This window comes from Dermacentor albipictus, chromosome 2, assembly GCF_038994185.2.
Source record: "Dermacentor albipictus isolate Rhodes 1998 colony chromosome 2, USDA_Dalb.pri_finalv2, whole genome shotgun sequence".
Classification (NCBI taxonomy): Eukaryota; Metazoa; Arthropoda; class Arachnida; order Ixodida; family Ixodidae; genus Dermacentor; species Dermacentor albipictus.
In genome coordinates this window covers 145491802-145514489 of record NC_091822.1, presented here as the reverse complement: position 1 = coordinate 145514489, position 22688 = coordinate 145491802, and the positions used below count along the sequence as shown (strand labels likewise).

Here is a 22688-nt window from a genome sequence, read left to right as displayed (position 1 = left end):
GAGGAACTTAGCAACACAAATTTCACGATTATTCTGCATGGAAAACACCGCCCAAAAGGCAGAATTTCGATCGTTATATACATTTTTTTTTTCTCGTAGCCCTAATGCATAAGTTGACACTCTGAAGACAACTCATTGTTATAACCCGTACATTGATATAACCATCGATATCACCGTTATATGCGGCATCGTAATAAGTGGACTGCACTGTATATAAAGAATACAGGGTAAGAAATGTGCAAATACACAAAATATAGTGTTACTATATGTACAAGGAACAAAGAGAATGCTTTTGAATGCAACAGCTCCTTCAAAAATAAAATTTCACACAGTAAAATATAACCAATAGAATTACAGGGCAAGCAGGACATAATTAAGCTATAACAAAACAGTATTTAAAGCATAGCTACACATTAATAACAGGAAAGGCAATGACAAAAATAACACGTTAGGTTATGTAGAGTTTGAAAAATTTGTTGTTAGAAGAAGCCGGAAATTTTCTTTGGTCACTCTCACAAGCGATGGTGTTAGGAAGGTTGTTCCAAAAGTGAATGGCTCTTGGAAGAGCAGAGTAGTTAAATGAAATAGTCTTTCCGTCGATGTGCATGAAATTTAACTGACTGTACAACCGTTGTGACCTGTAATGAGGAGTTTCAAGAGGCAGTACTGATGGTGCTGTATTATGGGCGTATTTATGAAATGATAGCAGGGCTATATCATGACGATCATGCAAGAGCTGTAGCAAGAGGTTGAGTTTAATTTGTGTTATGCTTTTGTTATAGTCATAACAATGTGAACTAAAACGCGCAGCCCTATTCTGAATAGATCAGAGTTTCTCAATCAGATCTTTTTGGTGGGGGGACCATTAGGTAAGCTAGATTAAGAATGTTTTTAGTAGAATTATGTAACTTGCGACGTGTGTATCCTAATGATCTCGAAGAATTGGCGCATATGTATGCAATGTGCACTGACCACAAAAGAGTCAAACGTAGGTGAACACCAAGATATTTAAGTACCATGCAAAAGAGTGATGTTAGTTATGTCTTAAAGAAACAGAATTAATATATTTGTGGCTAAAAGAGGTAATTTTATATTAAAGAACATTAAGCTTCATTAGCTAAGTGTTACACCAAAGAGAAATAAGTTCTAGATCTTTTTAGAGGATTGTATGATCATTGGCACCTTTAATGGAACGTAAAAGAATGCAGTTGTCTGCAAAAATGCACATGTGCGAGGAAATGGTATTTGGCAAGTCATTAATGTATATAAGAAATAGTAACGGCCCAAGCACGCTGCCTTGTGGTACACCTGAAGCAACATGTGAAAAAATGAAAAAAATTATTAACTGATGTGAATTGCTGATGATTAGATAGGAAATTCTGAATCTATGTTAGCGTAAGAAAATCTAATTTAAGGGCAGATAATTTCAAAATCAAATAGCAATGTGCTACCAGTTCGAACGATTTTGAAAAGTCTAGAAACACACAATCAATTTGTAGATCCTCTTTTATGTTAGTAAGTAAATCAGTTGTTAATTCGCTTAATTGCGCCTCACATGAAAAGTTTCTCTGGAATTCGTGTTGATTTGAAAAGAAGAATTTGTTGGCTTCCAGGTGGCTGTAGACATTTGATGCAATTACATGTTCTAGCATTTCGCAGAATATAGATGGTAATAATATTGGACGGTAGTTTTCCAGTACATATTTATTACCTAACTCAAATATGGGTATGACCTTTGCTATATTCCAGTCTGACGGCAGCACACCAGTCTCTAATGATTGTGTGATGACGCGAGACAGAATTTACTAGATAATGTCACGGTGTTTTTCAGAATTTTAGAATTAATGTCATCAATACCACAGGATGTGGTTAGCTTGAGGTTAGTTATCATGCATGCGACACTGTCAACTGTTATTTCTATAGGTGACATATACTGGTAGTTTATTTCCAATACATCCGGCAGATCAAGCTGATCTTCTGTGGTCAACATAGAAGAAAAATAAGTATTGAAAGTAGAAGCACAGTAAATGTCTGGAAGGGGAGTGTTAGTATTGTGTAATGAAATGTTATTGTGGTCCTGATCTGGGCTTATAATGTGTCCCAACTTTCTGGGATGAGATTTTAGAAGGAAAGGTAAGTCGTGAGTGAAGCATTTACCTTTAGCTGAAGACAGGGCAGAATAGTAAAATTTTAAGCTTTTTTTGGATGTGTCTTAATGTCCTTGTATGGCAATGTTTCCACTTATGCACGACTAATTGGTATGCAGCATAATCTCTTACAGCAGCAAGGGCACTTGGCACCATGATGGTTCCTTCCTCCGCATATCTTGGCAATGTGCGCTAGAATGATGCTAAGCGCAAGTCCTACTGAAAGGAAATTACACTTATCACCAAGTTCCTAACGTCTACCTTGAAGGCCTTGCGTGTTTAAATGAAGGTGCCACCACGATCCCCTTTTGTGCATGAGAAAGAGAGAGAAAGACAATCACAAGCAAGGAGCTGCACTAGATTCAAAATGAGCAAGCTCCCTCAAGCCACTTCAACTGCTTCAGCCATTGTGGCACACGATATGGCACACACCATGGCAATAGGAGGTTGCATAATGGAGTACTTTGGACTTTCACTGCCTCACAATACAGTAGAACCTCGTCGTTACGATTCTGTTTGGTACGATTTCCCAGCGCCAACGTTAGTGATCAAGAACACAAAAGGTGACCCAGTACAGTTGTGCTTCTCTTTTACCGGTTAATATGATCTGGGAAAACATGGTCTTTCGCCACCAAAATTCACTACATCACCAAACTGCTGCATTTCCCAGCTACTAGATCCCATGTGAGGAAGAAATGGGTGAGCGTTTCCTACACCGGTATCAGCAAATTTCCTTGCCAGTAATCGCACATCGCATCCACAGCTATGCGATAGGCACCTTTACCTATATGTTTCACAGCGCATGTGATGCAATACCATTAGAAAGCATACTGCAAGCTTTTAATAGGAAATACCCAAGCGTGCCGCTGTCGCTGCCTCAAAACACTACACAATAGTAAAACGACAATGTGCGTCTCATGCTGCAATGATTCTCGCGGAGTGGGTACAACAAAACTTCTTGCCAAAATACCCTACCCGAAGAAGCTGCTGACCCAGGCCAAATTTGAGGAACGCAAACATAAGTTAATTGTAGCTGCGAAAATGACAAATTACAATTACATCTCGGGCAGCTCAAGCCAGACAAGCTCCGCTTGCATCGGCAGCTAGTGCTGCAATGACTCATGCGACGCTTGGCAATACGAAAATGTCCACTATAGTCGAGTCTGCAACAAATTTTTAGCAACTTTGGATAGCACGTATTCCCGGTTAGTGCTTTTTCTTAGGCCTTTTTCCCAACACATATGAACGAGGTTCTACTGTAATTATGCTGTGAAATCGCTGCACAAGTGTTGTTACAATCTGCTCACACTGAAATGTGAGCAGGAAACGACAACCCCCAAAATCAATTGACCAATACAGCCCCGTGCTGAAAGAGTAGGGACCATGGGCAAAACGACTGACCGACTGCTTTTGGAGCATCTCGGCGATGCTCTGCTCGTACTGCTCGCCCAGGATGGCCAGCTTGCGGATCTGCTCCTCCTTGAGTTTCTTGATGACCGCCTTCTGGTCGTCCCTAGGCGTTGAGGCCAGCACCTGGTTCTTCCACGCCTTGTACTGGCGTGTCTGGATCTTGCACGTCTCGCGGAACTGCTTGCGGATCTGCAGCTCCTTGTGCTTGAGGCTCTTGGGCTGCTGCTTGACGGCCTGCGCGTGCCGCTTGTGCAACTCCCGTTCTCTCCGCGAGCAGTACTCGTGCTGGTTGGCCAGCTCCGTATGGTGCTGCTTGCGCACCTGCTCCTCCCGCAGCTGGTGGACGCCCCGCTGCTGCCGGTACTCCAGCTCCTGAAGATTGCAGAGATTAGGGAAAACATTTATATTAACACTAGAGGGAAATCCAAGCACTGCATCAAAATTTAAAGTTGGGCAAGGCAGCTTACATTCACCATCGAAATGCAAAACTGCAAAAATGCAAAGCTTTCATTTTTTTCGCATAGACCCGATTGTGATATTTGTTTTGTAAACTGTATCTGCACGTACACTTATAACACACGTCAGATATAACTAAGTTGGACTGTACCTGAATGTTATACAATTTGAACCAACTCTTTGCTACATTCAGTTGCAGGACGAGACAAAGTAACATGAGCAAAGACTGACAACAACCATATTCTTTTAATTCAAATCAGTCATTGCTGTTTCCGTGCTCTAGTTAGCTGGTATAGTCCCATATTTTGGAGTGCCCCAAGTACCAACGTTAAACGAAGGCATGTCAAAGGATTGCTTGCCTGTGTGGTCTCGTGGTGCCGCAGAAGCATGGAGTGTGCCTCCTCTAGTTGGCTCTGCCGCTTCGCCAGCTCCTCCCGGAGCAGCTCCTGCTCGAGCCGGTGGTACTGCAGCAGGCGCCGGCGCCGGTACTTGCGCACCTCCAGCTGAAGATAGTCTGCCTGGTGCCGCTGCAGCCGGGCCAGGGCCTCTGCCTGTCGCTGCTGCAGTTGCGCCTTGTGGCCCCGCAGGGCGGCATCACCCCCGCCACTGCTGTCGTCACTGAGCTCCTTCTTGAGCTTCTCTTTAAGGTACTTGTACTCAACCTTCTGCTGCTGCTGGAAGCGCTTCGTCTCTTCCTCCTGCTGCTGCGCTATGGTGCGTGTCAGCCGCTTCTCCCCGGCCAGGTTGTGCTTCAGCTACAACAGAGGCATGGCAAAGAACAGAATGATTCTATCGTAACAATGTGTCTGTACACAAAGAAAAGGACAAGCAGTGAAAGAAAAGAAGGATGAGGACTTGGCTGTTGGTCTGGCGGCCTTGCCCCGTCCAGTGCTATAGCACTGAGCATTCAGACAAACCGCTTCCTGCATTGTAACACTCATCATCATCAACCTATTTATGTCCACTGCAGGACGAAGGCCTCTCCCTGCAATCTCAGACTACCCCTGTCTTGTGCTAACCGCTTCCAACTAGCACCCGCAAATTTCCTAATTTTGTCGCACCACCTAGTTTTCTGCCATCCTCTATTGAGCTTCCCATTGTAACACTATGCTCTGTTTTATACGTATCGGACAATGCCGCAGCGAGGACTTGGATTTTGATCTGGCAGCCTTGCCACATCCAGAGTTATAGCACTGACCCTTCATAATAGCCACTTCCTGCCTTGGAGCACTGTGCTTCGTTTCATACAGTAAGACAGACAATACTGCAGAGGCTAGGAAATCTTCTCCCACCGCTCACACTCGCGGCCAAGAAATAGTGCGTCACATATAAACAAATGGGTATGTGTCATGCAATTGTATGCAACTCCCATAATTCTACATCACTAAGTATGACCCAAATAAATAATATGTTAAGAGATTTATTAGCAACAAACGCAGGCGAATGAGTAGCAGACACAAGCGTTCTGTCAAGGACAGCAACCACGAGCTCATACTGGTAGCGATGGTGCTGAGGTGCAAGCAGGCTACTCTTCGTTACAATCGCCCTCCGCAAAAAAAGGTGCCATCCTGGCGGCTTAAGGCGAACAGACTAGACGTGGACAAGTTGCGGCGGCGATGGCGTGAGGGGCTCTACGATGTAATTGATGGACAACGTTTGCTCCAGGACGCGGTAGGGTCCTAGGTATATTACGACAAGTTTTGTGGAAAAGTTGGGTGTGGTAGTGGGTACCCAAAGCCATATGAGAGCCAGGAGTGAAAGTTGGTGCGGAACGGTCGGCTGGTTGACGGAATTGCTGCCGCCACTGGTCCTCGGTGGAAAAAGAGCGGGCAAACTGGCGGCATTCCTCGGCATGGCGAGACGAGCGGCTTCAGATAGCGGAAAACTTTCGGACACGTCCGGTGTATACGAAAGAATGGTATCCAATGTATTAGATGGTTCTCGTTCGTACAGGAGAAAGTAAGGGGAAAATCCAGTAGTTGCTTGGACCACAGTATTGTAAGCATACGTCACGAAAGGGAGAACTTGGTCCCAGTTTGAATGGCCAGAGGCGACGTACATCGAGAGCATATCGCCAAGAGTACGGGTTGTAAAGAACGGCGGGTTGCACAACAAGATTGTCACCTTGCCACCCGATTACGACAAGGGGTGCAAGACGCGCACCTCCCGCTCTCCGCCGCTGCAGCTGCGAGGCGTTCAAAGAAGCGACCTTTGCGCTGGAATCCGCCGCCTTCCTCCAGCCCGCTTCGACATTGTGACAAGACGAGTTTGGTGTGTGGACAATGATTCCAGAGTTCCTCAACGCGGCGCTGATCTGACACGCCTGAAGAAGCTACCGCGGGAACGTCTTATTTTTGCGCTCTCACGGTTCAGCATGTTGCAAAACAACGAGCGTCCCTCGAGCGGCGTCGATTTTCCGGAACGGCACCACCTTCAACGCCGTCGCTTGGGCTTCGGAATGTGTGTGCCTTTGTGTCGGAAAACTGGTCTTCAGAGCAGCTGCGAGTTGGTGGTGTGTAAACGAACAGCCGCCGCGTCGTAGGACCAGCGGATCGAGTGTATAAAAACTGTGGTTGTGCGATTGTTAGACACTTCTCTTGAGCAGTCATGTTAGACTGGTTCACTTCTCTCATGCAGTCCTGTTGGACTAATACTATTTTTCTCAAACAGTCATGTTAGACTGAGTTAATTTTCTGTAAATAAACCCCTTTTTCCTCGTTCTCGATGAGAAGCAGTTCTTCACTTCATCAACGATCTCAGCGTAAATAAGTTGGACGACGGCATGGGCCAGCTACCTTCGAATTCATGCCGTACTCCAATCTTGGCAAAGGACCACGGACGAAGGGATTGAGCCCCCAATCCTGACAGGGTGAAGCGCTCGGTCATGCCGTTACTTTCTGGATGGTACGGTGTACTGGTGCAGTGGACGATTCGGCATTCATCGAGTAGGGCCTTCAAAGCATCGGGAAGAAAGGTGCAGCCTCTATCCTTCAGATGTTCGCGAGGGGCACCGTGGCAAAGAATGAAATGTCGTAACAGAAACGATGCAATGTCATGGGTGGTGGCAGTCGGCAGAGCGGCTGTTTCAGCACAGCGGGTCAAGTGATCCACTGCAACAATAATCATAGCGGGTCAAGTGATCCACTGCAACAATAATCCAGCGGTTGACTGCTGGAGTGGAGGGTAGAGGTCCGTATATGTCAATACCAACACAATCAATGGGTCGACTAGGGGAGGGAAGGGGTTGTGACGGGTAGACTTATCCAGAAGGTGATTTTCGGCATTCGCACTGAGCACAGGATTGAATGAACTTTCGAACGTAATTATACGTGCCGCGTCAATAAAGTCAGGTGCGTAGTCGAGCATAGGTCTTGAAGAGGCCGGCATGCGCACACTGAGAGTCTGCGTGGAAAGTGTCGCAGATAAAGTCACGGGGATGGTGGGGTATCACAAAAAGCCACTTACGACCATCAGAAAGGTAATTAGGATGATAAAGAAGGCCGTCACAAATGCAGAAGTGGGCAGCCTGGTGGCGAAGAGCGCAGGATGGTGAAGGGGTGGATGGATCAGAAAGGATGCTGATGAGAGCACTGATCCAGGGATCCTTGCGCTGCTCCGACGACATGCTATGCAGTGCATGAGATGTAACTATGGGCTCAAGGGCGGATAGGCAAGCGCAATCAGTGGAGACCGGTGAGCGAGAAAGGGCGACGGCGTCCATGTGCTTGCGGCCGGTTCGGTAGAGAATGCGGATGTTGCAGTCCTGTAGCTTAAGGGCCCAGCGAGCAAGTCAGCCAGATGGGTCCTTAAGGGTAGAGCCAACAAAGGGCTTGGTGGACAGTGACGACATCGAAAGGGTGACCATACAAATGAGGACGGAATTTTCGAAGGGCCCAAATAATGGCTAAACACACTTTCTCTGTAACAGAGTAATTAGCTTCGGCCTTTGTTAGAGTTCGGCACGCGTAGGCAACGACATATTCATTACACCCCGCTTTTTGTTGTGCGAGTACGGCACCGAGTCCGACGCGGCTGGCATTGGTGTGGACCTCTGTGGCGGCTGCAGGATCGAAGTGGCAGAGGATAGGTGGTGAGGTTAGCAGGTGGCGTAACGTCATGAAGGCGCCATCGCAGGCGGGCGACTAAGTGGAAAGTTTTTTGTCGCCACTTAGAAGGGCTGTCAGGGGTGCAATTATGGAAGCAAAATTTCGAATGAAACGTCGGAAATACGAGCATAAACAAAGGTAACTTTGAAGCTCCTTTAACTTCTTTGGCAGTGGAAAGTCGGTGACAGCACAGAGCTTGGCTGGATGCGGAAGGATGCCATCTCGCGATACAACATGGCCAAGAATAGTGAGCTTTCGGGCGGCGAAACGAAATTTCTTAAAATTGAGTTGAAGTCCCGTGTCTGTAAGGCATTTCAGAACGTGCTCAAGAAGGCCGAGAGAGAGAGAAGAAGCTTATTGAGAAGGCCGAGACGTGTTCGGAAATCAGCGGAAAAGACAACTATGACATCCAGGTAGCATAGACATGTGTTCCATTTGAGGCCGCGTAAGATATTATCCATCACTCTCTCAAAAGTTGCTGGAGTGTTACAAAGGCCGAAAGGCATTACGATGAATTTGTATAATTTATCAGGTGTTACAAATGCTGTTTTAGCTCGATCAGATGGTGCCAAAGGGACTTGCCAGTATCCGGAACGTAAATCCAGCGAAGAAAAGAACTCCGCTCCCTGCAAACAGTCGAGAGCGTCGTCGATGTGCGGTAACGGGTAAACGTCCTTACGCGTTATCTTGTTCAGACGTCGGTAGTCGACGCAGAATTGAATAGAGCCATCTTTTTTCTTAACGAGAATGACCGGTGACGCCCAGGGACTGTTTGAAGGCGTCACAACGCCACGCTTGAGCATGTCAGCAACCTGGTGGTGAATGACACGGCGCTCAGAGAGGCGGATACTCGGTAAATGACTGGTGCGTGACTGGTGCATGACTGCCGATATCTATCTGGTGAAAAACGGTCTATGTGTGGCCCAAACCGGAGGCATGGCTGTTGAAAGAAGTGTGGAACTTCTGCAGGAGAGCGATAAGCTGGCTTCATTCTGAAGGTGACGTTTCATCGTTGATGGAGCGGTGAAGCCGTTGAGGAGTGACTGATCAACTTCAGGGTCACAAGTAAGTGCACTAAGGTCCACAGAAGTAGAAACGGCAGGAGCGTCAAAGATGCAAAAGGTGTCAACCGGTTAAAGGAAGCCTAGGCATTCACCATGAAATAACGGTAAAGGGCATGCCGTGGTATTGTCGATGACCATTTTCGTGACACCACTGCGAAAAGTAAGGAGAGCAAAGGGCAGCGGAGAACACCTGTGGCGAATGAACACCTCAGAGGGTATAAAGAGAACAGTGCCATCAGAAATAGTGGCGCATGACACAGGCACAAGCAGGGAAGAGCATAGAGGGACGACATTGTCTTTGGACACAAACAGTTTAGCACTAGAAGGGCCGTTTTCTATAGTCTCAAGGTCGGGAAGTGCAGAAAGTTCGAGTTTGGCGTGACAACAGTCAAGAACGGCGTTATTATTTGCAAGGAAGTCCCAGCCTAATATAATGTCATGGGAACACGAGGGCAGCACGATGAATTCGATGGTGTACAACAGTCTCTGAATGAAGATGCGAGCAGTACAGGCAGCGAAAGGCGTAATATTTTGAGCATTCGCGGTTCGAAGGGAGAAGTCGGAGAGAGGCGTCAAAACCTTTCATAGCGTGCCGCAGAGTTCGGTGGAAATTACGGATATGGCGGCTCCTGGATCTACAAGTGCCAGGACGGCCATTCCTTCGTCAGACACTTCAATTACGTTGGCTGCAGAGGGACAAGGACTTGGGCATTGCGATGTGGACGCACTTTGTGCCTCGGGAACTGCGGCCATTAGTTTTCCTGCTCGGTGGACACGGGATGGCACCACATTGGAGAAAGCGAGCGGCGACGTGGAAGATGGTGAGCGGAGGTAGACGCAGTTGGGCAGTCAGGGGAAAAGGAAGCAGTAGGAAAACTGAGCGGGGAAAGGTGGCGCTCGCCGGATGTTCCGAAAAAGAAGCGTGCAACGACAACAATGGCACGCCCCGTTACCAGCACCACCACAAGCAAAACATATTGGACGGTCATCGAAGGTGCGCCACTGACGGGGGTAAGGTCCGAGTCATGGCTGATGAGTCGGAAAATGCTGTCGGTCTGGAAGCGGCATAGATGGCGGAAAAAATGCCGGCAGTCGATGCATAGAGGGCAGCAAGAGCGTTTGTGGACAAGATCGGGAAACTGCTCCAGCGTAAGTGGAAGGTGCAGTGACTGGTGTCTGCTCAGCAGCTGGAGGAACGGCTTGAGAGACTTGCTCTTGAATGAAGCCGCGGATCGTAGGAGGCAAAGCGGGTGGTGGTTCCGGGACAGAAGACATCAAAGATAGCTGGCAGGCGACCTCTGTGCAAACGAACTCCTGAATTTTTATGAACAGAGCAGCATGGTTGTCGTCGACTCAAAGGCTTGACAGAGAGTCGGCGAGTGTAATGGGACATCGGGTGTGAAGCCGTTGCCTGCGCAACTCATCGCAACTCTGACACAATTTTATCAATTCAACGACAGTGTGAGGACGCTTTGATAATAAAATTTGAAATGCGTCGTCATCAATACCATTCATTATATGTTTGATCTTATCCTCCTCTGACATCGACGCGTTCACTCGTTTGTAAAGGTCAACAATGTCCTCAATGTAGCTCGTGAAGTTCTCTCTGACCTCTTGGGATCGTGTGCGCAAACGCTGTTCTGCATGCAGCTTTCGTACTGTTGGCCGACTGAAAACTTGGGTAAAGGTGGTCTTGAAGACCAACCACAAAGCGAGGTCGGCTTCAAGGTTTAGAAACCAGAGTTTCACAACGTCCGTAAGATAGAATGCCAATGCGACGTTTCTCAACTTGGAAACATCGTCCCACTGGTTATGGGCGCTCACTCTCTCATAAGAGGAGATCCAATCTTCGTCTTTATAATCTGTGCTGGAGAAGATAGGGGGTTCTCGCTGACGCAAGGCACTGGCACAAACCAGGGTGGGCGCCGCCGCTGGAGGAGTGCATGCGTCGTAGGGCATGATGGGGGGTAGAGTGCGACTCCGAAGTTCCAGGTAGGTCGAAACCCAGCAACGGACGCAGCCGAATGGGTAGCAGTCACAAACATTCTGCCAAGGACAGCAACCACGAGTTCATACCGGTAGCGATGGTGCTGAGGCACAGGCAGGCTACTCTTCTCCGTTACAAATACAAGGAAGGCATGCTAGATCTGAACTTATCTACCGCAGAACGAGCGGAGTGGCATATTTATGCGACCAGCAGCCACAGCACAACATTTGAGCTAGTGACATAAATGTAGTATGTTGCGTACCGGAAGCACGAAGGTTCGCAGATTATGCACGATTCGATGTAACTTCACTTCCACAAGTTGTAGTTGTAGTTGCACCACAGGTACAACAACCGCACTGAAAAACATGCACAGAACGACTTCTGTGGCCACACTAATTGCATAGCTTCCATAACATTGCCCGCCAAGTATGAAATCAAGTACAGTTAAACCTGGATGTAACGAACCTATATGTAACGAATTCCTGGATTTAACGAAGTTTTTGAATTCCCCAACGCTGCCCCCATTGAAGCCCATGTATTTTCGACCTTGATGTAACGAACGCGTTGCGGCGGTTAGCCTTGATGTAACGAACTCCCAAAGCTGATCAGTCATTACGTTTTGCACTTTTAAGGAAAATTCGGCCGAAGAAATGCTCTAGATTATTGAATATTAATATTGTAAGGAGCCAGCAGCTACGCGAACGCCAGGGATTGCCGCGACCGAGCAAAGTTAGCGATGATGATGATGATGGCAGCAACTAGCGCCGCTCCGTGCCTAACGTAGCAGTCTTTTCAGGTTGTGCTTGTCTAGCGTGACGCCAGGTGGCATTGGTATCGGCAACTGATTTCTCTTTCAGATTTATTTTGTTTCGTATGGATTTGAGGACAAGCATTCTTATTTAGTGATTTTTATTTGTTTCAACGGCTTAGACGCACTTACGTGTAAGAATTCACTTGAAAAGCAACGCTGATAGCCGGTTCTTTCATTGCCAGGGCGCGGGAAGGGAGAGGGACGATGACGAACGACACTCCATGACGAACGACATGCGTCACTTTTTTTTCTTTCTCTATGGATGCGTTGCATTCGCCATTTTGAGTGTTGTCCTGCGTTCTGCACGTGTGCGTGTGTCAACTGTGCCCTGGTACTGGTTTGTCCGACTTGTTTTGGAGGTGCTAGGCCTGCCTGTCGGTGTGTAGTCGTGCGTCTCCGCTTCTAACTACGTCGTCGGTTGGTCGTGATGAGTTCTGCTGCCAGAAAACGAAAAGTTCTGTCTTTTGAAGACAAACTCGCAATTTTAAATGCTGTCTCCGCGGGCGAGAAGAAGAAGGACGTTGCCGCCCGTTTCAGCATTCCAGCGAGCACACTATCAACGATTTTGAGTGCGGAACACAGCATCAGAAACGCAGTGGAGTCGGGAACAAGCTCGAAGAAAAAAAGACTGAAGCTGTCCACATACACTGATGTGGACAAGGCAGTGTTCACGTGGTTTTTGGACACGAGAGTCAGAAATGTACCCATAAGTGGTGCGATCTTGCAACAGAAGGCAAAGGATTTTGCGTGTATCTTGGGCCATGATGATTTCAAGGCAAGCAACGGGTGGCTGCAGGGATTTAAGAGCCGGCATGGTGTCGTCGGAAGAGTAATCAGCGGCGAATCTGCCTCCGCAGACAGCGATGCTGCTGCTTCGTGGGTGGGCTGACGAGCTGCCTGGAATCCTGAGTCGCTTCGAGGCGGCTGATGTCTACAATGCCGACGAGACGGCTCTATTTTATCAGATGCTTCCGGGCCGCACGCTAGTGTTAAAAGGCGATGACTGCCGCGGTGGAAAGCAGAGCAAGCTCCGCATAACGATTCTGCTGTGTGCCAACCTCGACGGCACAGACAAGCGAGTCCCGCTAGTTGTCGGCAAAAGTGCCCGTCCCAGGTGTTTTAAGGGGACGAAGCGTATGCCCGTGAAGTATGTGGCGAATTCCAAAGCTTGGATGACTCGGCCAATATTTTCTGAGTGGTTGAAGGAATTTAACCAAGACGTCAAGCGGCAAGGCCGTCAAGTTTGCCTACTGCTGGACAATTGCTCGGCGCACCACGTCGAGGGCCTGCAGCTGTCGAACATCGAACTGCATTACTTCCCGGCCAACTGCACGTCTCTAATACAGCCCCTGGACAAAGGGGTCATAAACAGTTTTAAATGCTGTTACCCGCGCCGACTAATCCAGAAGATACTTCTCGACATCCGTCTGGAACGGGAGATGAAGATCGACATTTATCAAGCAGTCGAGATGCTTGCTGCCTCCTGGCAAGAGGTCAGGGCAGAAGTTATCGCGAATTGCTTTTTAAAGGCCGGAATAGCCAAAAACGCACGGGCTGGTGCCGACGAGGAGGAGGAGGAAGACCTTTCTACTCCGTCCGATGTGGCCGAAGCGTGGAACAAGCTATGCACTAACGGTGGTGTACCCAACGACGTTGAACTGACTGACTTTTTGTTTGCCGACAACGCCGCCGTGGCTACAGAAGAAATGTCTGATGCAGCAGTAGCTGAAAGCGTGCAAAATCCCGATGGCGGTGATGATGGTGCCTGTGAGGCAGATCCGTGTGACGTGCCTTCTGCAAAGGAGGTGATGAACGCAATGGACGTTATGCGCCGTTTCGTCGGCTCGCTCGCCGATGAAGGAGCTCTACACGATTTAGCTTCTTTGGAGCGGCGTGTTGTGCCGTCACTTGTGCCGAAGAAGCAAGCGGAAATTACGCAGTTTTTTGGTGTAAAATAAATGCTTGAAGGGTGAGTTCACCTTCGCGGATATATTGAGCTATTTGGTTTCGTTTCTGCATCATTCGTACGAGCCTTCACGCGAAACCTGCATGTAACAAAAACCTGCATGTAACGAAAAATTGCGAGCTTTTGTCAACTTCGTTATATCCAGGTTTAACTGTATAGTAGTCAAGTGAAGGCTGCAGTCTGGACAGTGTGGTAATAGTACGTGGCTGAAGGGTAGCACTATGAAACAATGTGGCTAGTGTATACGTGAACACTACGATTCTGTTTATACAGTGCACTGGCTCTGTTCAAAGTGAAATTATATGGTGCTAAAAAAGGTCAAGATGCAGTGAAAATCTAAGCAAAGAAGAAAACAACTGAATTGCATGAAGCTCCTTAGTGGTCTTTTAAATTTCACTATGCAATCTGAGAATGCCCAGTCCTAAATATGAAAAGCGAAAGACATGATGCTCTCAGGCTCACTAAGAAAAGAGCATGCAATACAGTACTTGTTCTGAAGTGCTAAATGTACAGCTCTTGTGCAGGCTTCCAGGAAAGCTACGAGGAGCCTGACAAGGTGACAAATCATCATTCTCTGTTCACTTTTTGAAACCTGCAATGCTTGCATTACATTTAAATATAACCAGCTCGTGAAAACTCATGGCACTGACAAGCTATCAATATTGTATCGTATTTACATGATTGTAAGTCAACTCGAATGTAAGTCGACCATCACTCCCCTATATCGTGTGTGACAGGAAAAAAAAGAAGCATACCCAAAGGTGCAATCCATATAGAAAATTTATTAGTAGCTGGCATGGTCACTGGAGTACTCGTCTTCACTTGTACCATCGTCCTCACTACTGCTGCCATCATCATCGCTGCTACGGTCTCACAGCGCATCGTCATCCAGTGAAATTCCACATCTGACAATCGTCCACACCACAACACCTTGTGGAACAGCAGCCCACGCCGAGTGCACCCAACCACATGCAGCCATCAGGGAGGCTCTTTTGACATATCTGGTTGGTGTAAGTTCGCGGTCTTCTGCCACCAGCCACTCGTACTCACGACAGAGCAGGTCCTTAAAAGGCGAAGATCGACGCTTGTTTCATGACCATGTCGCACTTCACTGGCAAGGACTGATCACATATTTCAGCGACGTACGCCGCAAGCTTGGCCTACAGCTCTGGAAAGCATCCCGGCTTCGGCCGGTGGAAAATTATTTGCTTGTCGTCACAGGTGAAAATATTGCTTCGCTGCAGTCGCCACTCTCGCACCACCCAATCAGAGACATCGAACTTGCGACCCGCTGCGCAGTGATTTGTTTCTTCGGCGTAAAGGATAGCAGTTCTCTTGAACGCTGCTGTGAACGAGTGCCGAATGTTTAGTGGGCCTGGAGCATTCATGACTGAATTGAGGAGGAAAAGCGTGGCTAAGGAGGAGGGTAACTTGTGATTGCGTGTAGCTCCATTAATGCGGAACATCAGGGAAAAACCCGCCGCAGTTGCTCAGTGGCTATGGTGTTAGGCTGCTGAGCACGAGGTCGCGGGATCGAATCCTGGCCACGGCGGTCGCATTTCGATGGGGGCGAAATGCGAAAAACCCGTGTACTTAGATTTAGGTGCACGTTAAAGAACCCCAGGTGGTCGAAATTTCCGGAGTCCTCCACTACGACGTGCCTCATAATATGAAAGTGGTTTTGGCACGTAAAACCCCATAATTAAATTTTTTTTTAATGTTTTGGTTTCATTGTAAATCGACCCCCCCACTCCAGCTTTTCAAAGTTAAAAAAAATAGGTTGACTTACAATAGTGTAAATACGGTATCTCGGCAGCTCGAACAAATGTATGACAAGTAAGTTGTCATCACAGATGCCAGATGATGCTACCAAGACAAAAAGAATGCTGATGAAACTGGGAAAATGCTTACCTTTTTCTCTAGATCCTGTTGATGCTTCATTTGTAATTTTTCTAGTTCTTTACTAAACTGCTGTAACAAAGTTTCGTATTCCTTGTCAAGCTTCTGCTTGTGATCATCCATCTCTTGTATACATTTTGCTTCCATCTGAAACCAAGACAGTAGAATTTGCATGACATTTTCAAAGCAGTTCAGAGCACCAACCACATAGAACAAGTTTCCATAGCAGTATTTTCGGTGCTGTCTCAGTGCATGAATTTCAGCACACACAATTCTTAAGCAATAATTACAGCTGAAATGAGTTCCATTTGCTTTGCCACTTTAAGGTGGTAGGCCTCAATCAGAAGTGAACTTTTCTTTAATAAAATACATTTTTTGTTCAGTTTTTAACATGTTATGCATGCCAAAATGTTCAGCAACATGTTGAAAAAAATATCATCTTCCTATCATCATTAGTTGGGAGTTACAGTGAGTTTTCCAACCCATACTCTCATATTGCAAAACTGAAAATCAGTGTTATTTCTTTTATATACATATTACTTAAAATTATTTTTTCATTTTATGTTGTTGCCAAGCGGCCACACAAATAAACAGAGCCCCAAACAATGCTCACGCTTTAGTAGACAATTCTTAGTATTTCCGTTTTTTTCTCATTTAAGTTTGCCTTTACTGATTGCCCAATAATTTGGAAAATTTTTCAGACCCTCCTGTGTATGAAATATCCATTGGTGACTGTACTTATTTGCATAAAAGATGAAATTTCAATAACACAAAGCAAATTGCCAGCACTTTGCTATATCGAGGTTTAACCGTATATGACATGGGTTCAATTATGCCCTGTGATGGATAAATGTGAAATAATTTTTTTCTTTTTTTATTGAAGAGCTGCTACAAAAGATCCCAAGTGTGTATAAAGTATCCCAAGAATGGTAACTGTTAAAGAAAAAGAAAACATTTTCACTCGCCACACACAACCTAGAACATTGAGAACCAGCGCGGCTGTTCGGCGCTATCTCCTTTATTAGGTGGCACCCACATGATTGCAGCGCTGAAAAAATGTTTGAGGCAACATGCTGGGAATTAGTCATAAGTGTTCGCCACTAGGAGCACACGGCATCGCAGGCGTTACTTAAAGGCTGCTAATAAGAAAATTAAGACAATTACCAGCCGTGAAGTTAGCCAATATTGCTTCAATAGGCTGCTCATTTATAACCAATTTGGCCAAAGTGAATATTGTTGCAGTTGGCCTTTAAGTGCCTGCCATTGGAACAGCTACACTGAAATCTCGTTACTATGAACACCACATTAACAAACTTTTCAGAATAACGATTGCTATTAAGTTTCCATGTTGTGTTAACAATGCCTCAGTGCTATAAACTAATATTCTAAAATCTGAGAATTATTAGATTTCCATGTGACGATGTATCCATCGGGTCTTGAGAGCGCGTGCTCCGCCCAGGCATCGGCCCCGGCAAGTGTCGTCTAGCAATGGAGGTGCATCTCTACCTTCTTTCTCTGCACACTTCTTTCTTTCGAGCTTCTTTCTGCAGCCGTACTACCTACGTGCACAGCGAAACCCGTACTTGCGGGGTTGCCACACGGTCACACTTTGCGCTTTCCAGATGGTGTCGTTTACCCGCGCTTGCACATTGTTCAGGTGTCCGCTCGAGTGAGACAGTTGCGGGTGTTCACGGCTAGTAAGTGAAAACAAACAAGAAACACTGCGCTTTGGAAGCGACGCGCAGCTTTCATTTTCTTTTTTTTTTTTCCAGTAGTTTTCTCAGCGTCAGCATGTGATTTGCACGCATCACTCTTAATATACCGTGCTTCAGTGGTGCATGGCGGTGGAATCTATGAAAAATAGCAACAGCACCTGCCAAGAGCCAATAGCAACGTTTTCGTGGTTGGCTCAAACGGTGACATCTCAAGAACTGAAGGGTTGATGGGTGGAATGTTTAATTTTGGGGCTTTCGCTATGATGACCTATCGGAATAACGATCAACTTTTGGCGATCCTGCGTGATTCGTTATATAGAGATTTGACTGTATCGGCCTCCCCCATGATGCAAAATGGGGAAAGCACAAAACTCTTGCTGTGTGGTCCAGAGTAGCAGCACCGCAGAGTAGATAGACTCTTGCCGCTCCAATTGACATTTGCTTGTGCTAATCTTTGTTCCAGACGACAGTACAGTACAGAGGCAAAGCTGAGATGCACAGCACTATGTCAGCGACGATGCCACTCACCTGCTCTAGCGCCTTCTGGTGTTGGCGCCGCATCCTCTTGTAGCCCGACATTTGTTCGTGCATCTGGTTCTCCTGCTCATGCTCCTTCATTTGACGTGTCACTATAGATGTTGTCCGTATCGTTGCAAAATTATTAGTGGCCCCTGCTTCTGTACTATTCAAGCTGGTTGACGATGAATTCTGCAAAGGGAGGAATACAAGAGCTACCTTCAGGGGGATCCAGGAAATCAGTGACAGCAGTTGCGTTATATCATAGCATACCATGACTATCCCCGTATAGCTCCCACATATCTACGCAGGATTACGTTATGATTTGGTACGAGATTGTACAGGATTGAGGTATAAAACAGCTATTTGCCATGTACGAGCCTGTAAGCACTGATGTGTGCACAAATGAGAGGTTTCATTCATACTGTATAAATACCTGCAACCATTTTTGAAATGATTACTTTTAGGTACCACGCCATCTATTATATGAATATGACCGAATGACTTTGCACAATTACTCTAACATATTTCAAAAGTGCTTTTCTGTGAGAGCAGCTTTCTGCCCCATCAAAAGTGCTGCCGTGAGTGTTATCAGGTATGTCATGTTGCATTTGTCCCGGACCATACATTCTTTTTGTGGGGTCCCCTAAAGAACATACTATTGAGCGATCCACTGTGCACATCAAAGAAATGCAATGGGGAAACAAGTGCATACACTGTCCCTCGGATGCCGGAAAGAGGAAGGTGGGTACGAGTCCATCTCCGAGGCTGGGGGCAGGCTGCTGGTGCTACTGCTGTGGCTGCCCGCGCTCACATTGCTGCTGCTCTGCTGGCTCTGGTTGGAGCGCAGGCTGCTGCTCTTGCTGCCTTCGCCCCCACCGTTGCCCGCACTGCTGCCCCCATTGCCCCCTGTGCTCACTTGGTCGTCCTCCTGCAACACGATAGGGAACACTCACATGTGGCATTCATTCACTGGAAGTATCTACCTACAGCACCAAAGAGGCATTACTGTGAAGAGGCCAGAAAGTTGAGAGGAAAAACATCGAAAATGAATGACAAACCTTGGAAAACATTTTTGTTTACCTGGGCGAAGCTGTTTATGCTCGCCAAGACGTTCAGATAGAACTTGAACAAGCTGGCAACAGCAGTCATGGCAGATGGCCATCAGCCATTTACGCAGCTTGCAACTGGCTTCTACTTATACAGTGGCATTATTCATTGTAGTTCAATGTGGCCACAAGGGAACAACTGCTGAAACTACGCATGTTGACAGAAGCCCCGTAACATAGCACTTAGCTTGTGGAACAAGAAGTATTATCAGTCGCTGTAGTTTGCAATGTCACTTTGCTGCAAATTCATTATAGAAACAGATATTTAGGTTCCAGTCAATTCACTGCTACACATGCCTTATGTGTCTAGGCACAAACATGCCTAGACATGTGAGAGAGGACATCTTATTTTTCAACAACAAAAAAGGAAGAAAAGGAAAGGAAAGCATCCCTCAGTCTAGAGCCTCGCTGGCAATATTTCTTAGTGCTTCTTTGATAATAGATTCTAACAGTTATAGACTTCATCAAGATAGGTGATGGCTTGAGTCAGCCAGCCAGCCACAGGTGTGGACAAGGCAAATGAAGTAGACGCAGTGAGAGCGGCGGTGGTGGGTACTCCCACAGTAGTATATTTGCATCGTAAGGGTATCTACCGCACCCATGACGAGGTGTGGGGCTCAAGGGGGTACTACAGTCGAGAAAAGATGACGAACTTACTGTCGAGTCATCCTCAGCCTCCACTACGTTGGCCTCGTTGTTCTCTTGCGAGTCAATCATGAGAATTTTCTTCATCTTGCGGTAGTTGAGGTTGTCCAGTTCCCTAACTGCTGCCTTTGTCCGCTGGATTAGGTCTACTATCACCTTGCCTGAGCGTGGCCGCGTCATGAATGGATGCTGGACAGACACAAATGAGGAGCAACATGTAAACCAAACCAGACAGGGAGAAAGGGATCCAATTGACGCACACATACTACTATGCTACAGACTATCCCATAGAACACTCTCTCCACCACATGTGAAACTAATCCATGCAGAACCCACCACATGGCACCTGCACCAAACTAATACCTTCATCTGCTGGTTCAGGCACTTCCAAGGAGGCATCACCACACATCTTTTATCACGGAGTCTGTTCGAGCTTATAAAGCCTCTTCTCCCAATAAGAGTGGCTTCTTTAATATTGTAGAAGGGTAACTTGAAAATACACCTCACTTTACTTTTCTCATTAGTGTCCCTTTAAGGGGGGGAGGTGGCGATCAGAGCTAACGTTTTTGTTCTTTGACCTAGAACAACGAAACTTGGCAGCCACACTCAAAAGTGTCTGAAATAAAGAAATATGCAGTTTCATTATGATACCTTCACTAGTTTTCAAGTTACAAAATGTTACATGTGTTCCGCTTGTGGAGAACCTGGCACTGTAACAAAACATGCCAGGGAGCTGCCTGTAGTTTTATTCTTTGCTCAAAAGAGCACTACACGGTACAACAGTTCCAAAATTTTTTTTTACTGCATTAGTTTTTTTACACAGAACATCATGGTCACAATTTCTAATTGTACCAGAACTTGTCGTTCACAAATTAGCATGCAGAATAAAAACTAAGCCCTCAGCAAGATATTGAAGACTGTCATACCCTCAAGCACACTTCAGGGAATACATAAAAAAAAACGGGATCAAAATTGGTCCAGGCATTCCCATGCTACCCCTTCCACAGACTACAATCAAATACAGTTAAAACTCGGTATAAAGAAGTTAGTAAAATCATCAATTTGCTTTGTTATATCGAAATCTCATTGTTTCAATTTCAAATTTCAAGTAAGTACAGTCGCCGATCGATGTTTCTCACATGGAAAGGGGCCGCAGAATTTTCCAAATTATCAGGCAATCGAAGAAAGCAAATTTGAATGAGAAAACAATAAATTTTGATAAATGTAGGAGTCCGTGACGAATGATATGGTTTCATGCCACATACGTCGACGATATCTTCACATCTGCATACGAATCGAGCAAATCCAGCCATGCTTTCGTGTGCACTCCAGCCCCGCAGCTGATAGTGTCACCCACACTGGGATGACGCTATCAGGAAAAGCGCCGGCAGCACGGAGTGAATGCTTCGATTGCCTCTTGCTCCAATGGGTCACCGAAACTCGAGATCACGCAACGTTAATACTCAATGCGCAGGAATACAGCTTACAAAGTTCCACGCCCTCTCCGCATGCCCACTCTTGGCACATGCGGCAGATTGCCTCTAAATGCAGGGTGTGCAGCTGCGCATGTGCTCAGCCGCGCCTTACAGCCATGCTCAGCCACAATGGAGACATGCCAGAAATAGAGACACGTGTCAACTTACCCACCACCCCCTCAAGCGCGCTTGCTCCCGTTACGGAAAGCTCACTCCCCTCCCCCTCTTTGCCTTTGTCTCGCCCTCACGCACTTTCACTTGCACCTAAATTTCGCAGTGGGCAGGGCCCGATAAGGTCTTATCGTACTTGGACTTTATACAGTGCAGTCCACTTATAACGATACCACCATATAATGATATATCGGTTATAACGATGAGTCGACTTCAGAGTATCAACTTATGCATTAGGGCTATGAGAAAAATAATCGTATATAACAATGTTATTCACCACATATCGGATATAACGAACGAAATACTGCTTTTTGGGTGGCGTTTCCCATGCAGAATAATCGTGAAATTTGCGTTGCTAAGTTCCCCTTAACCGAGACAGGGCGAAAAGTCTGCCTACACAAGTTCGCATCTGCTGCCATTTACCACGCAGCACGTCCCACCAGTACGCTGATTGCGAAAGCCACGGAGGGCATCGCAAATTGGCTCAGTGTGCCACAAGATGTTGCCAACTGCTTCGTGTCCGCATCACCCGCAAGCACCCAGAGAAAAAAAAATCTAGAAGCAAACCGCGCCTGCACTCCCTTTCTACAATCTCCCTCTCTTCCTCAGTGAGCACATAAATGCGCCGCGGAATAAGTAGGACGTTACCACAGAAGCAGTGGGGGCTGCGGTTGGTGCGCCAACAAAGCGCAAAGCTGCGTCACTTGGAACAAAGCAGCAAATTTTGCAAGACTCGCGCAGTTGACGATATCGGCAATTCTGAAAATCGTGAGTGCCACGATTATGAAGGCTACAACTAGTGACCATGCTGATCAACGGAAACGGCGGCCTTTGTGAGCCAGGGCGAAACCCTCCCATGTGTGAAACCAACACGGTAGCAGCTGCTGACAAACCCGAACTCTGGGAGTACGATGCTACTGGCGGTACAACAGGTGGTGCAGTGCTGCCTCGTTCTCGGAAGAATCTCTGACGGCGCGATCGTTGTCGCAACACATAGACGGCGGCGCGGTGTGACGGAGGCGACGTCAGCAGCAGGAGTGATGACGAGATTGACAGTGGCCCATCTTTGACACCGACCTACAACGTTCACGTAAAGTGCACTGTCGTCGATAGAGTTGTTCATTGATTTCGTGCACGCTAAATTATAGACGCCAGTGTATGCACAGCCACTGGACGCAACGCACACTGTGGCTGTGAACCTGAAACTTCAG

At 46.8% G+C, this 22688-nt stretch overlaps 1 protein-coding gene across 2 annotated transcripts in view; it reads right to left on the bottom strand.

The window, feature by feature from the left end:
- Nucleotides 1-22688, bottom strand: part of Tao (Serine/threonine-protein kinase Tao) — a 60040-nt gene that overhangs the window by 12818 nt on the left and 24534 nt on the right. For both annotated transcript variants that reach the window (XM_065435603.2, XM_065435604.2), the window contains 6 exons: nucleotides 19844-20020; nucleotides 18793-19008; nucleotides 18090-18269; nucleotides 15859-15993; nucleotides 4373-4768; nucleotides 3549-3929 (listed from right to left, as the gene is read on the bottom strand). In XM_065435603.2, coding sequence (XP_065291675.1) covers nucleotides 3549-3929; nucleotides 4373-4768; nucleotides 15859-15993; nucleotides 18090-18269; nucleotides 18793-19008; nucleotides 19844-20020 — 1485 coding nt within the window. The remainder of the gene's footprint in view (nucleotides 1-3548; nucleotides 3930-4372; nucleotides 4769-15858; nucleotides 15994-18089; nucleotides 18270-18792; nucleotides 19009-19843; nucleotides 20021-22688) is intronic.